Genomic DNA, 16,712 nt, shown 5'->3' on the forward strand with positions numbered 1-16,712 from the left:
CAGCTTTCCAGACTCTGCCAACCCCACACTTCCCACAGAATGAACAGGGGTACTGCACCAGCAATGCTGTAGGTGCAGCAGAACTAGAGGTTCAAACCTGTCTCCAGTCTCATGTGTCTCTTCAGCTAATCCGTGTTCAGCTCTGCAGGTACTTCCTGAAGATGGGATGAGAAAACTGGAGTTGTTCAGCCTGGAGAAGAGAAGGCTCGAGGAAGACCTTAGAGCAGCTCCCAGCACCTAAAGGGGCTGACAAGAAAGCTGGAGAGGGGCTTTTTACTGGGCATGTAGTGACAGGACAAAGGGAATGGCTTTAAACTGACAGAGGGGAGATTCAGATTAGATAGAGCGTGGTTGTCCAGAGAAGCTGTGGCTGCCCCATTCCTGGCAGTGTTCAAGGCCAGGCTGGACACAGGGGCTTGAAGCAACCTGCTCTAGTGGAAGGTGTCCCTGCCCAAGGCAGGGGGTTGGAACTGGATGAGCTTTAACCCAAATCATTCTGTGACACTAAGATTCATTTCAATGTGCAATTAATCTGAGGAATGAGTTCAGAATACCCTTAGCAGCAATCCAACATTTATTCATACTATATTCCTGAGTGTAGTACTTCTTTTGCACGGTCCCTGGCTAATATTCAACAGCTTCATTAGGTTTCCAAGTCCAAAAAGCCTCAAACACAGCTGCAAACACCCCCACCCCCCCAAATTTCTAGCAAGTCACCATATATTCCCGCACACTGTATGCAACGCACTTTCATAGGCTGGAAGTGGAAACTCCTTGTGGGAAATAATTAAAAGGGACAATTCAGAAAACTTTACAAAAATACTTCTTTTTATTAAAAGCAGCAATTCCAAGCAGGACAATACACGGAATGTAAACATCACTAAGGTCAGCTCCAGCCCGCCGAACCTCCGAGGAAGTCTACACTAAACGCACCTACTGCACTAAGCGACTTAACTGACTATATTAGAATTTGAAAATAGATTTTCTACTTTGAGTTAAGAAAAAGTAAATTTATCTTAGTCTGTCCCAGCGCCAGATACTGGCATCGTCACACACAGCTATAAGGATACTGCTGTCCCTGCTAAAACTGGTTTGTCGGATGGCAGCAACACATTTCGGATGAGTAAGAGTCGTACACCTAGAAGTAAAAGAAAATCATTCAGCTGCAGTGTTAAATGTGTACTTAGTGCTACACTTACAGAGTGCTCATTCTCCAACCTCTTCCTTTTGTGAGCTAGGAGGAACTGAGGGGAACAAGATTATGCCCTTCATGGTGTATTTTGTGTTCTAAATGTGGACTTGGGAATGCTGTAATTTCCTGTTCACCCACCACTGTTTAGCCTCCACCTGATTTCCAGTGAGCACTGACTGACAGGTTGTTTCACCACATTATTTAGGGCTTCAGAATCAATGTTCTTTCCCAGTGGTTAGGAATAATATTGGAATTGGGTGACTAAAGACTGCAGCATTTTCAGGAACTTCATATGTCTATATATATACACACACATTTATATATATTCTATATAAAAAATGACAAGTATATAGAATTTATTATATAGTATATACACATATAATACATATATTATTTATATATACAGTATATATGCATTTTATACACATTATGGTTTGTGTGCTTGTGGTTTTTTTGCGTCTGTATGCTTGTATATGGTCTAATGTGCTTATTCATGGTCTAGTGTGAGGTGTCCCTGCCCATGGCAGGGGGTTGAAACTAGATGATCTCAAGGTCCTTTCCAACCCTAACTATTTTATGATTATATATAATCATACATACATACACATTTATAAAGACCTGCTGTAAACTGCCTGGCCACACAGATGAGGAACTGGAAAACCACACAGTTTTCTCCACACTGTGCTCACAGCTACCTTTGCACTCTCATTACTCCAGTCCCTTCACCTATTCCTCCTTTGTGATGTGCTACAATCCACCCCGTGCATCTTCTCTTAATCACTTTGTGAGTTTTCCACCTAATTAGTTTGCAAGCTCTTTGAGAAACAAATAGTCTTTTACTATTTCTACATGTGGTACCCAGCAGGATCTGACTGGGGCCTCTTGGCACAACTGTAATATAGATAATAAATCAGTACAAAATGATAAATGTTAACCTTCAAGGGCTCAGAATGTTTATTTGCCTGGTAGTTAAAATGGAAAGTGACAAGTACTGTTGAAGAATGTCTATAGTTATGAGCAAAGGAAGAAGTTCCCCAACTCCCTATCTTAACAAAAATGAAATAAAAAAAGGAAGTACTCACTTGGCTTTATGAGGATCCTCTATTTCTAAATCCCACACATAAAGTTTGCCAACTTGATTGCCCAGAGCAAGCATCTTTAAAAGAAAGCAGAGGACACACAAGTTTTAAGATACTATATCTCAAAGAATAAAAGTCAGAGTTTTACAAAGGCTCTAGAGCTGCTAAACTGAGAGTGTTTGAACATGAATGACTTCAAGAGGTTGTTGGAGGAGTGAGAAAGGCTGTAAAATTTGCCTGCTTTCTTCCATTTTATTATGCATCTCTGCAGATGGGGAGGAAGACATTAGTGAACATCCCTTTGGTGGAAAATCAGTATTTATTCAGTGAAGCTTTTTCCACCAGGCAGAACCCAGAATGAAAACTCTGGAGCTCATCCAGTTTCACAGCAGCAAACTATTCTGCTTCCAAAACCTCACATGAACCTTTTCCCATGCCCATAAATGTGGAATCAGTGAAAAGCTATGGCACCTTCAAATGTAGCAAAGTCAAAGCTGACACATACCTTTTGCCAGAAATCCATTGAAAACCTCATGTACCATATATCACACTGGCTGTAATCAAATCTCCCAAGTATGGTCACATTTGACTCACTGGGCTTGATTTTATCTATATCATCTTCCATTTTGCCAGGTTTCCAGCACACAATGGCATTTTCACAAGACTGGAGTGAAACAATGGGGAAAAAAACATCACCTAGATTTATAATTTACACTGCACATTCAGCCTGATTATTATAACCAGCTTCCCCAATGGCATTAAAAAAAGAACAACTGAAAACCTCCCCTTATTCCTTAGCTCACAACCGCAACACTAATAGAACATTACTGTCCATCACCAGGAGCCTGTTGCCCTTCCAGCTTTGCCAGACAACAGGAGCCCCCCATCCCCTAACTCCACAGAGAGTCAACCAGATGTGCTCAAACACACTGTCATGTGTGTTTGAATTAACCTTGGTGCGAGGATCTTTTCCCCCATCCCTTTGACCATGCATGCTCTAATTTCTGGCAACAAAGCAGTTGGACCACCCAGTTTAATATCTGCAAGCCAATATTACTACAACACATTAAGTTACTCCATCACGGGAACCCTCATTTCTCCCTCTAGCAGCAGGAAATCTCATTAGTATCTATATATTTCTCTTTCTGCATGTCCCATGCAGGTTCTGGCTAGCTGGTACCCCTGTACTTTTAGCAGAGTTAGTAGTAGTAATACTACTTTTTAAGTACAAGCTGCTTATCCACACATCCTGATAGTTCACAAAACACACTACATAAAACCAGTTGACACAGCAGAGTAATTTAACCCAAGACCCAAATGCAAGTAAAACTTCCATTGTTTAAGATCCTCAAAACAAGAAAAATACAGTAATGTGGCTGAAAAAGCTGCAACATTACCTTGGAAAGAATTAGATCTCCCAACCATCGTACACAGTCAACATAGTTTCTATGTATGTCTCTGGTAGAAAAGTCAGGAAAGTGAATTTTCTGGGAAATAAAAGGCCTATGGAGAAAATTGCCAAGTGAGGTTCAGAGAAACACAGAAGCACAAGTCTCATTTTTAACAGCCAGTTTTAACATATCTTCATGGTAAAAGGACAAGCCTGTCTTTTTTGACAGTTTCATAACAAAGTAGATTTTGTATACTTTCTTTTTCATTAATAATAAGAACAATCCCTGTTTTCATCCTCTTTCCTGATGAAATAACTGGTTTCCCATGTACAAGACTGTGCAGAGACAGCACTGAGCAAAACCACTCCTTCAGGTGCTGAATACAGCTCCTGTTGCCAAATGCTTCAAGAACTAAAGCTCACTTTTCCTGATGCTGCTTCTGCACCATCTAAACTGTTAACTAGAAATCCACACTATTAAAAGTAAGATTACACTACAAAGGCATCATTTAATATTTGGTAACATTACCAAAAAAAGCCAGAGTATTTTCACAGCTAGTCTCACTGCTGAACATGTTCAGTGTGGTTTAGACTCTTCAGTTCTCTCAGTGGTTTATAACTGGAAGTTAAGATTAAGAAGTTGAGGAACTTTGTAAAGGAGGATTTATCTATTCATGTCTCTTTCTTGACAATTTATTTATATCCAAGGTCAGATCAGAGAATGATGAAAATTAAGGTTATTACTATGTAAAACAGTTTGTCAAATAACAGATACAATAACCAGTATTAACTACTCAATATCCAACTCTTTGCTACATTTAATGACACAAATTTGATTCCCTCCTAGAAACTTCGAACTGAGAGGAAGAAAAGCCACCGACATCTGGAAACACAATGAAATACAAGCTTTAACTAAGAATGACAAAGATAATTCCAGACATATTCTAGTCAAGCAGATAAGAGATAACTAAGATATTTTAAAATAAATATAAAATTCAAAATAAAAGGCTTTGAATTGAATAAAATTCTACTCAGGCAAACATCAATAAGACACATTCTAGAGAGCTTCAGTATCCAGCACAATACCCAGATCACTCACTATCTCCAGGATATCCCAGTTTGGATAGGAATTAACCTGGGCCAATGATGTTTAAATTTAAACAGGGAAAGTTCAGGTTAGATACAAGGAAGAAGTTCTTTACAGTGAGGGTGGCGAGGCGCTGGCACAGGTTGCCCAAAGAAGTGGTAAATGCTCCATCCCTGGCAGTGTTCAAGGCCAGGTTGGACAGAGCCTTGGGTGACATGGTCTAGAGGAAGGTCCCTACCCATGGCAGGAGGGTTGGAACTGGATGATCTTAAGGTCCTTTCCAACCCAAACCATTCTATGAGTCTATGAAAGCATTTGTGTTTTGCAAAGCCAGCCAAGAAGATGAAGACTACGTACCTGTTGGTTTTATTGGGGTTGTATTCATAAGATTCTTTGATGGCATTTATCATTCTCTTGGAATTAATTCTCCAGAGTTTGAGAGAGTGATCCATCCCACAGGACATGATTTTCTCACCAAGAAGATCATAATCCTGTGTATATAAAAGAATTTTGAGCACCCCCAGCCTAAGCCGTATCCTATCAACTCAGATTTTATTCCATCATTTCCATCAAAGCAGCATTTTCTGTGTAGCAAATGCAAAGAAATTGCCTATTTCCAATAGAAAACTAGTAACAACATAATCCTGCTCACTGCAAACAAGCACAGTATTTAATAACTGTATTTACTCTCTCTCTATAAAGAGAGGTATATTCAACAGCACTGATGGACAATGAATCTACCCCTAGTTCTCCCCCTCAGTAAGTTTCAGTTTATGGAGCAACTTGGGCAGAATTCCATGGCTATGACATGGGTGATGACTATTTAGAACCACAAGAGGACAATACAGTGTCAAGGTTCCATATGGATGCACCCCTCACCTTTCAGATCACACTATAGGAATGGAAACAGTTCTTAAGAGCAGGGTATTAGAAGTCAACTATTCTAATTGGTACGTGCTGGGTACCAGTGTCTGTTCACAGCCACTGAAAAGCAGCATAACTCACCTGAAGTAACTTCGTTCCTTCACTACCATGTCTCTTACTTGCTGTTGCTGCTTTGGCTCGATAAGACCTCCAGAACTTCAAAAGTGGGACCATCATGAAAACAGTTTACTCTTTGTAGCCCCACTGAGCTCTAGTTTTTTTACTTCTAGGCTATACTGGGAGGAAACCAGCTGCTGAGACAGAGTGAAAACCTTGTCCTGTGTATTGAGAAGTGGCCAGATCAAGCAAACCACCTTTGATTTAAAGTTGTCTATCCCCTTACAACAGTATTTATGCACTTCAGGGGGTTTTAAGTAGGTATAATATCAAACCAGTGCACAAAAGGATAAAAAGTTGCTTACTACCCTTTGTAAATCTAAATCACTGTCCCACAGTCTTCCACTTACTGCACTTAACACCTCATCCCTGTGCCCTTCTACTCCTCCAAATATTGCAACCAGCGTGTCTGTCTGGATGTTCCACAGTCTCAATGCATGATCTATAAAGAACAAATAAAATTACATGCTGCTTTTTATAGGTACATAAGAATAATATATTTCAGCTTAAACCACTTTCAACAACAGGGGTTCATGTAAACATCAAAAAAGCACTTAATTCTTCACTTGGTAGAAACCATGGGACTGCATTACCTACAATTGCTGTTACAACTAAGCTACTGTTAAGAGTAATTCTGGTGTTAAGGAAGTGTGACCAACACCCTCCCCTGAGGACAGCTTCTAGCAAAACCAGACTTGGATCTTTAGATCATCCAAAGAGCAAAGAAGAGTCTGAACTTGGAAGAAATATGCTTTTATTATAGTCTGATCTCAAAACCAATTTTTTGTATCAAAAAAATGCTGGAATTCCTTTCAGCCATTCTTACATCAGAGATACTTTGATTTTCCATTTGTTAACCTTTACAATACTATTCTTCCCGAACCACAGCCTGTAGGGATGGGAGAAACTGTCTCTAGAAACAATATTCCAAAGCCAATCAGATTAATCCACTTGTTTAAAGAAAGCTTTAACAATTTCTAATGAAGAATCTCAACTCTATTTCCCATTTGGAAATGGGAAGCTCTAGCATATTTCCCTTTTGGATTCCTGCACTGAATTAGAGCAGCACCAACTGGAAGGCCACACAGTCCCAACGTTTCCCTCTTTTTCTACACATCTCTCAGCCAAATAGTTCTGAGACCCCAGTATTCTGCTGCCTGCTCAGAGATAGTACCTAGTCCAGAGATTGCACATTATTAGTATTATGATATCAAGATGTTATTAAAAGAAGAACCAAGAAAAATATACAGAACTCAGGAAATTCAGCTTTACAGACCCATAGCACAAACTCGACAGCTTCAAGAATCAAAAGGCTGCAACTCTTATTCTCATGTAGCTTCATCAGCTAAATATGCTAAAGTCAAAAGTCCCCTTATGTGAAGGTTCCAACTCAAGCACATCTGAAGGCTTGCTCCTGCATCAGATCAAGTGTTCCCTTACTTAACAAAACAGTCAGGATTAGGAAGTTGTGGCTGTTCAGACGTTCTGAACAAGCCCATAAAACACCATAACCAAAAACTCGCTTCTCCCTTCACTAATAGGCTTTTTATACAAAGTCCAAATAAAGTCAGAGCTGCTCCTGAGCCATGGAGAACGGAATATTCCCCACGAACACGTTGGTGAATGCTGCCTGCGACACGAAGAATTCCCCACTAGATGGCAACAGGATTCAACAGTTGACAAAAATGTTAACTCCAGTGTTGGAAAGTGAAGTGCAAAAGCCCAAAGTCCATGTATCTTCACTCCTAAACGTTGTTCATAATCTCTTTGCACCACAGCTCGAGTTATGGTCATTGCAGGCCATGGATTTAATCCATACAAGATACACAGCCATAAAAGAGCAAGATATGCTTTCAACTTTAAAGGTAAACTTGTTCAGTGCCCCTCATAAAAAAAATTAAGGTTTTGGCCATTTTCAAGACCAAAATCCAAAGTATCCTGACTTATACAAAACCAAAAGAGGGCTTTTTCCTCACCTTTGCTTACAGATAGAAGTAGATTTGGATCTCTTGGATGGAATTTCAGCTCATTGATTGCATTTCCATGGCCCACGTAGTGCTGGGGTAGAATTCAGAGACCAAGTTATCATTTCCCCTCATGCTCACATGTATATAGAAGACATAAGTTTCATGCTTCACTGAAACACAAGCTGTATCTCAAAGTTCTGAGGACTCACCTTTATGCACTGCATTGTAATAGGATTAATTATCCTAATAATACCCCTGGAGCCTGCCACAGCCAGGAGAGGATGGCTTGTATTGCTGTCATATGTCCACGCACAGGTATAGAAGTTTTCATCTGCCTACAACATCTTATGTTAAGGAACACAGAAGAAATAGGAGACTCTTATTTATTTTTTTCTTTTTTAAACAAGGCAATTTTTAAGTAAACTTGTTGGTATTTTATGCAAGTGCTCAGGAGTCTCTGCTGGACCCAATAAGGAAAAGACACATACAAGAAGGACATGGAGCTGGTGGAGCAAGTCCAGGGGAGGCCACGAGGATGATCAGGGGCTGGAGCACCTCCTGTATGGAGACAGGCTGAGAAAGTTGGGGCTGTTCAGCCTGAAGAAGAGAAGCTGCGTGGAGACCTCAGAGCAGCTTCCTGAGTCTGAAGGGGGCTACAAGGATGCTGGAGAGGGACTCTTCATCAGGGACTGTAGCAACAGGACAAGGGGTGATGGGTTCAAACTGAAACAGGGGAAGTTCAGGTTAGATAAAAGGAAAAAGTTCTTCCCTGTGCGGGTGCTGAGGCGCTGGCACAGGTTGCCCAGGGAAGTCGTAAATGCTCCATCCCTGGCAGTGTTCAAGGCCAGGCTGGACAGAGCTTTGGGTGACAGGGTCTGGTGTGGGGTGTCCCTCTCCATGGCAGGGGGTTGGAACTAGATGATCTTAAGGTCTTTTCCAACTCAAACCATTCTGTGATTCTTTGATTCAATTCTACACCTGCAAATACAAACAACATTGCCTTTTCTATAGAAACCAGCTGCCTCCCTTCTGTTCCATAACATACAAGGAATTCTCTCTTGGCATCACATTTCAACCTCTTTGTCCAAAACATCCAAAGATTGGGAATAATGAATCAAGACTTGAGTTCACAAGTTATTGGCTTGTGTACTGCAAATGAACAACAAAAGTTATTCCTACTTCAGAGCATGAAACATTAATTCTTAGCCTTTAAACCCAGCTCAAATTGACAAGGAAACCAAGACCACTGTAAAGCAGTGAAACATTAGACAAATATTAGTGTTGGGAAGATTCAACTGATGGAGAATCAGTTTTCAAATATTTTAATACAGCACTGGCCATGAACGTGTGTTTTTAATATGTTTTTAATGGGAGGGAGTCTAGGATGTGGGAAAGATGTAACACTTGGACCTAACATAAGGAATGTGCCACATGAGCAAAGTATTAAATCACAGACCAAACCTTTGTATGCTTTTTCCTACAAAGCCTCTTCATTTTTGATAAAGAGAAAGCAAACAAGTGGCTTTTAAAGAGGATACATCAGCATCCACGTAGGATTGCAACAGACGGATCTCTCCCTGGGAATGACACTCATATAAAGTAACCTGGAGGGGAAAAAAAGTGGGAGAGATTGCTGCTTACTTGTGATATTTCAAAAGGAAATCCCATGTACCTGTGCACTGACTGTCTGATGGGGATAGGTAGTGTGCCTTTATGGTTCAGACCTCATGCACCTTCTAATTGTTTCCAACAGGTGGAAATGGTTTGATAAAGGAATGCTAAGGGCAGTTACAGTAAAGCACCACTCCTGGACTTGTCAGCTGTTCTTCCCAGATATTACAATCTATTATTTGAACTCTTGTAGTATGATTAAACTCTCTTTAGAATTAGTTACTGCAGCCATCTCTAACATGACTTGGTCTTTTAATGAAGCACTGATACCTTGTTCAATCTTAGTTTAGCACTTCTGGTGATTGCCAGTTGAAACAAACCTGGAAATGAAAGGCTTCTTGTTTATTCATACATAACACTTGCATAGAATGCACTTCAGGAGTTATTTTCAAGTCTGAAATGACATAGATCCTTGTTCAGAAAAAGCCTGTAAGTTCATTCCACACCAGCCCTTAACTTAGCTACTGAGCTGCCTGGCATCATTGCAGACACTTCTCATCCCATTTTAGAGCATATGGCCTTCTGGAAACAGTAACATCTGTGAAGAGTAATTTTAGTGAGAAGATGCATTTATGCTCCTCTCTTCCTTATCCCATGTTTATATTCCTGAAGGATTTTTTTTCTTTACGGTTTAGGCTGATTCCCAAATAGCTAACACACAACCTCATAAAACAATTCAGAGGATGCAACTCCCCCAGATGCTACATACCTCAGAAATAAAGCTTTTCTATGAAGTATCCTCCATCCATACCAACCACAGGTAAAGGGATTGGTTGGAAAAAAAAGCATGCAAGCAGAACCAAGTGAAAGAGCTGATGGTTACAAACAGATTATACTCACTCTGTTGCTGCCTACGGTAGCAAAAACAAGAGGATCACCTTCTTTACTGTGCCAGTTAAACTGGACTCCAAACAAAGGCTGGCCATGGTCCTCCTGGAGAGGTAAAGTAAGATTAGAGACCAAAAAAGGTAAAACAAGAGCCAGAGGCATATTATTTCTGTGAAATTCAGCTGTGGTGGTGAACAGTTTAACTGCGATGTTTTCCTCCTCAAACCACTGGGTTCCCATCCAGTATAATTTCAGATAGTGAAGTGTTAAAAGGGAGCAGTTTTGTAACATCACATTTTAACTTGGCTGGCTTAAAGGAGGTTAAAGGAATATCCTGACACCCTCTCCCTTTATTCCCCCAGCAAGCTTTTAAAAGCGTGAAGAACTGTTATGTCTCAGAAGCTGTTATGGCCAGAAGCCGGCAGAATTCCTAAGCTGTATTTGCAGCTCTACTACTTTGTTTTGCAATTCCCAACAAGGCAACCTCTGCATCTAAGGCCACATCTATATGTATTTTATACTGTTAGAATTACTTTCACAGAAAGATTTACAACTTCACAGAGGAAAATCATGAGGACAGAGAAGACTTACACTGGTGTAAGGGTGGAGAAAGGCTTCATTTAACTATTACAACACAGTTAGGTCTTGCAACTCTATCACAGACACAGTGAACTCTCTCCAGCATGTCACAATGCTGCTGCAAAGTTCATGTCTACAAAGTGTTTTCAGATTGCCTTCACAAACACCAGAGAAATGCCAAATCTTATTTTTATGCAGCTTACATCAGTTTAATAGAGAAAAAAAAAGCACATATGTTTATGAATTGTAATGAATGTGGTGGTGCTTGTTAATAATTGATAACAGTATCTTGGCCTGTCCTGACAGGATGTTTTCAGTAAGAATAATGCTCAAAAAGTGCCTCCCCACAGGGGACTGTCTGGGACAGTGCAGGCAGGAAGGAAGTGTCTCATGACAGCCTTCAAATGGCAGTGCTTCAGAGACACCCCCAGGAATGTCAGCCCTGGCCTAGTCCAGCCCCAAAGAGTAAATCTGAGGAGGGGGTGTGGGTGAGGAGTCCAACACTACTCAGGAAAAGTAAGGAAGTCTGGAAGAATTTAAAATAGCATTATTTACTGAGAAAGGCATTATCTGTTATGAACAGAAGTATCTGGGAGAGCTAGAAAAACAAGAGAGAAAATCTTTTAGAGATGAAGGCCCTCCTGCAAAACTTAAAGAGAAGTAACAACTTTCAAAGCTGAGTACAGATTAAAAAGAATTGTTTGAAGTTTAACTCCAAGTATTACCCATCATAACATGGGGAAAGAACAGACTGATGGCTTTAGGGGATGAGGGATATGGGATATTAGCAAAGGGAAAAGTAGCAAGGTTATGAGTGACCCCAGGACAGAAGGGAAAAGCAGGTACTGAACATGTGGAATGCATTCTAGTTTAATTAGAGATGAAGAATAAGGAAAACTTGATGCCATAAATCTACACACACGTGATTTTTAGTGTTTGATAAAGTTATGAATTTTACTTTCTAGGCTTATTTTTTGAGTGTATTTAAGTTTTCCTTGAAAAGAATGGCTGAGAGGTCAAATACAGAATACTTTAACATATTTTCCACTAATAATTATTCGGGTTTGAATTTCTGAGTGAGAAAGTTCACTCTGGTGAATACTGAGGGCTTTGGACATACTGCATGAAGATAACACAAGCAAAAGGCACAGATTCTTACTGCTTTCTTACAGAGATGTGTCAGCTTGTTTTTCTGGAATAGTCTTGTTCTCTGCCATGTGCAGTTTCTGACAAATTTAGTAAAACATCAAAAGTAAAGAGGAAGATGTTTTTCCCCTTCAAGACAGGGTATTTTTCCAGCATAAACTCCGATAAGTTTGTGATTTTCTAGGTAGGACCCAGACTATGGTGATAAGAGATAGATAAAACAGAGGGCTATATGTTTCAGTACTTGAGTACATGCCTAAAGTATTTAGTAAGCTTTTTCAAAGGCAACCTATTTCCCTGGAAAGATTACTCTGCAAGGTAAATGCCTTTAGACGACTTACATCACCTGCACTACATTCCTCACATTGAGTGCTACAATCTCCAGGAGCTTGACCATATATCTCAAAGGGGTATTTGGTGTTTAATGGCTGAAGGAGTCAGGCAAAGGCTCTTGCAGACGGTCAATGGGGTATCTGAAGAAGCTGGGCTCACCTCTTTTAAACTACCTTCCTCCTCACTGGTCAGAGACGGCACGCAGCTACCTTGATAATACTCATTTGCTCTAATTTTTGTCCCAAGTGCTAAACATTGAAGCAAGTTTTTAAACATTGCACTTTTAGGCACTGCACATTATGGCTACCCTTGAGCTGCCAAGTCTGTCACACAAATCTGACCACTGTACAGACAGAAGAGTGACCCAGGTGCTGGTCCAAAAGTGGAAATGTGCAATGACATCTTGACCCTGGCATGAAGGGCACAAAACCCAAAGTACTCAGGTTCTTGATGCCACAAAGAAGGCAGAGCAGAAAATACAATTGTTACAAATGCAAATAAATAATGAATGTTTAGTTCTGTCCTTCCTCACTCCAATGCCAACTCAGCCAGAGAATAAGACTAGATCTGTTTTTAGACTGAAGACAAGTGAAGTAAATACTATGCCAACACAAACAATAATCACCTGTGACTACACAAACACATTTTAATACGCTGTCACCCACGCTGCCAGCAAGGAACCAAGTGACCACATGTACATTCCCAGGTCCCAGCAATGGCAGCAAGCCATTACTGGCAGTGGGTTTAGTTCCCTCTCCTTTACACACCAACAGGCTAAAGCCTTGCATGTGGTTGGTTACTGACTTCCAGCTCAGGGGACAGTGAGTAGAAGCTGAGAGACACCACCAGGCTGCTGACAATCACTGAGCCACATTCTAAGCAAGAGCACAGGGCAGGTAACTGCATTGTTTTAAAGCCAGAACATCAAAGCAGAATAGACACAGCTCTTTGTTGAGAGATCTATAACAAAAACATCTATGGATGTATGTAAGGATGTGCAACTCTTAGCTGCACATGCTCATTTATAAACTACATTTCCATTAAGCCCACAGAGAGCAAAGATTTCTGAGTACACCTTACAGGAACTTTATGCTGCTAAAAGCAAAGAAACAGGCAGCTTTTTATTTCCTGTCATTTTCCAAGTTATATTCTTGTTTTCCTGATGCTTAAATTTCACCCAAAATAACTTGCACAGTAGTGTTTAAAAAGCATATTTAGCAAGCACTGAGTTTTTCAAGCTGAATCATAGCCATTTAACATTCAAAGCAGATGGTAATGGCCATATTTCTTTGTTTTCCCAAGGGAAAAATAAAAAAGTAAAAGCAAAATAAGAGGGAAAAACAAGAGTAGAAAAGTGGAAAAACACATAATTTATATATCCCTAAAGAATTTTAATATTAAACTTGATTCCCATGTCTTTAAATCATGTTGACTCTTCATTAATTTCAGTACATGCACCTTACAGCATAGCTCAAAGACATAGAAACTATGGGATATATATGATATGATATCCAAAGAGTCTTTCTGACCCCCTATACAACATTCAATCCTTAGAGTTTATCTCCACAGTATCTGCAAAATCAGTATGGAAGAATAAGAAACAAAAAGAACTGAGGCTTCCTCAAACATGAAGTAAAAAGGAGTTACCCGATTTGGCTCCACCTAGTCTTTGTATTAACATGCATGTTTATTATTATTAGCATTAATTTCAGTTCAAAGAGAAACAGGGAAAAGAAAATACCCCACTTAGCTGAAACGCTACATTTACTCCCTCACAGCTTGATTCCACTTGCACAGAAATCTGTTCCCAGGCCCTGATCCAAATCCACACATGTCAGGAATTGCTTAACTTCATCAGGAGGTCTTTTGTGTCACCCTATATTGGGGTCTGGGTGGAAGTTGGGGTAAGGGAGTGTTCTGTTTTCCCAGAAGGCACTTGAAAAGTCCTAACAACTGCTTTGGGATATTTGGTCTGCAGATAGAAAACAAATAGGCTCAGCAAAAGGCAGAACTTGTTGAATGTTTGGGTGCTGAAAGGCCCCTGACTGTATTTGAAGTATGACTTGAAGCCACCCACAAAAAGCACTATCTGTGGAGGCGATTCATGCAGTCACAGGAGCAGCTGCCTACTTAGGTGAAAATGAAAGAACTTCCTTCCTCCTACACCCTGAAAGGGCTCCAGATAACTTTTATACTTCAAAAAAAATACATTAAGATCAACTTGTTTCCCAGATACTTTTGCCAGTGTAACTTCATATCCCAATTTCCCCAGTGGCAAATCTCATTTAGGAGGTTTCTGTGCTCCAAAGCTCTCATCCTCTCCCACTCAGCCACCCGAGCATCTCATCCAGGCAACCTGAAGCCAAAGTTCAGACACAGCTACATAAGCACAGCTCAGTGATTAAGTGTGGGGGAATGGCAAAACCCCCTCAAAGCAATTCTGCACAAAATATCTACTCTGGAGCTGCACACATCCTCTTGTTAGTTAAATATAAAATTTAACAGAATTCCCATCTTGTTGCAGACACAATCATTTCTTTATTTAGAGACCTTGTAAAGCTCGAGTCAGATGGCATATTTACAGCTTGGCATGAAAAAGCAACATCCTGACAGTGTAAAAGAATCAAAGAGAAAATCCATTCAGTCCACCATAGTCTGTCACTAGTACAGAAGAAAACAATAATACCCTAAAACACAAGAGCAGGGAATAAAGACCATGAATCCCTTAATAGCATCCCTTATTAGGTGGGAAGATAAATATGACCTAGATGAGATGCAAACACATAATCACAACACTCATGATAAATTAATCAAATTGCACTATATGACCATCGCCAGAGGACAAAAACAACTTGGTAAGTGTGAAGAAAAAGGTACTCCCAGATTGTCGGGTTGTTTTAAACACATCTCAATAGGTAGAAAAATCTGTAGGTGCTTTGCATCAAGCTGCCACAGGTTTGGTTTTATCTGAATTTGTTTATTCCATTTCTCACCTTTATCTCAAGCAACTACTGCTTCAGTGAAATACCTCAATAAAACACATCACAAAGAACTTTGCAAACCTGTACAGAAACTGGGTTAATTGCAGCAGTACCCACTGTTTCCCTATTTCTCAGATTCCTTTTTCTCCCAAAACTTCAGCTATCCCAAATAAGAAAGGTGTTTTCTTCAAATAAGCACAATTGCATACAGATACTTAAAAATACCTATCTTGGCACTGTCTCACAGTCAACATTAGCACTACAGTCAGCATTCCCACGGTGGCAGGGATGGTAGGAAGCTCACACATACCTACCTTCAGGCTATTTACACATTTGAAGGAATATTTGCACTTCTTTGACTTCCATTTTCCTTTCCCCCAGCTTTTCCTTCCAGGTGCATTAGGAGTGTTCGTTGGCGTATCGGGGCGTTCGGTGTTAGTACCACTTTCAATACTAACAGCATCATCCTGAAAACATTCAAGTTACACAAAATGTAATAAAGGTTGCATTAACTGCTGTATAAATTCAACACATTTTGCAGCACTTGGCCTTTTCATTTCCTCTTCTCCTCTATAGGAACAGAAGATCTCCTAGGACTTGATGTTATTTAGATTCACGTATTTAAATCTATTACTAACATCATACCATTCCTCCCTAGAAACAGAACATGAGTCACATGAGGACTAATCCAAGAGGGAGAGATGTGAACTGTGATCTAGTGAAGTTTCTTCAGAATGCTGGTAGCTGCTCTTAAGAAAATGCTAAAGTGGTCACTGAAATACAGCTTTGACATAGGTGGAACAAATACTTCTGGAGCACTGAAGGAAGAGGTTGGTTGTGTAAAAACATTATGCTTTGCCACACCAAGAATCTAACTGGACACTTCTGTATACCCTCAGCAGCACCAGGCACAGCACAGTTCTGCAACAAGTCAGCACAGTAGAAGAGGGAGTCCCACCTCTCCCTCCTGCTCTTTCCTACAGATACTTGTTTCAACTAAAAGCTAAGGTAAAGCAACAAACCACAAAACCATAAAATAAGTTAGCTTGCTGTCTGACCAGGTAACTGACCCAAGTGGCTTCCAACTGTCAGCAGCCAGACCTAAGGTAAGGACGGGGAGAAGGGGGCAAGCAAAACAAGCCACCCAGTTGGTAAGCAGTTTGAGATCAGCTTTGCACGATTAAGAGAAACTGCAATTTCATACACAGTGTGACTGCAGGACACTACTCAAAAGGACATTTCTGTTCCGTGCATCACAGTGCACTTCAATTTCACCTGCATTGTAACTGTCAACCCTGCGCCTCCACGACAGTACCTTCAGCTTAAAAGTACTTAGAAATCTAAAAATCAACTGTTTTTTATATCCTGTCAAGGTAGTCTGTTCACTTTCCATCAGAGTAGTGGAAGGGGGAGGCGGG

At 40.3% G+C, this 16,712-nt stretch overlaps 1 protein-coding gene across 1 annotated transcript; it reads right to left on the reverse strand.

Moving 5' to 3' along the window:
• Positions 1-807: 807 nt before the first annotated feature.
• On the reverse strand, positions 808-15,761 carry EED (embryonic ectoderm development; the record flags this gene model as incomplete). The annotated part of the gene is made up of 11 exons (XM_010016104.1): positions 808-1,138; positions 2,275-2,348; positions 2,777-2,935; positions 3,669-3,774; positions 5,106-5,239; positions 6,140-6,231; positions 7,766-7,847; positions 7,966-8,091; positions 9,295-9,360; positions 10,268-10,360; positions 15,609-15,761. Coding segments are annotated over 11 exons (1,212 nt in total), but the record flags the coding sequence as incomplete, so codon positions are not given.
• Between the last annotated feature and the right edge of the window lie 951 nt (positions 15,762-16,712).

This window comes from Nestor notabilis, unplaced genomic scaffold (genome assembly GCF_000696875.1).
Source record: "Nestor notabilis isolate BGI_N333 unplaced genomic scaffold, ASM69687v1 scaffold14580, whole genome shotgun sequence".
NCBI lineage: Eukaryota > Metazoa > Chordata > Aves > Psittaciformes > Psittacidae > Nestor > Nestor notabilis.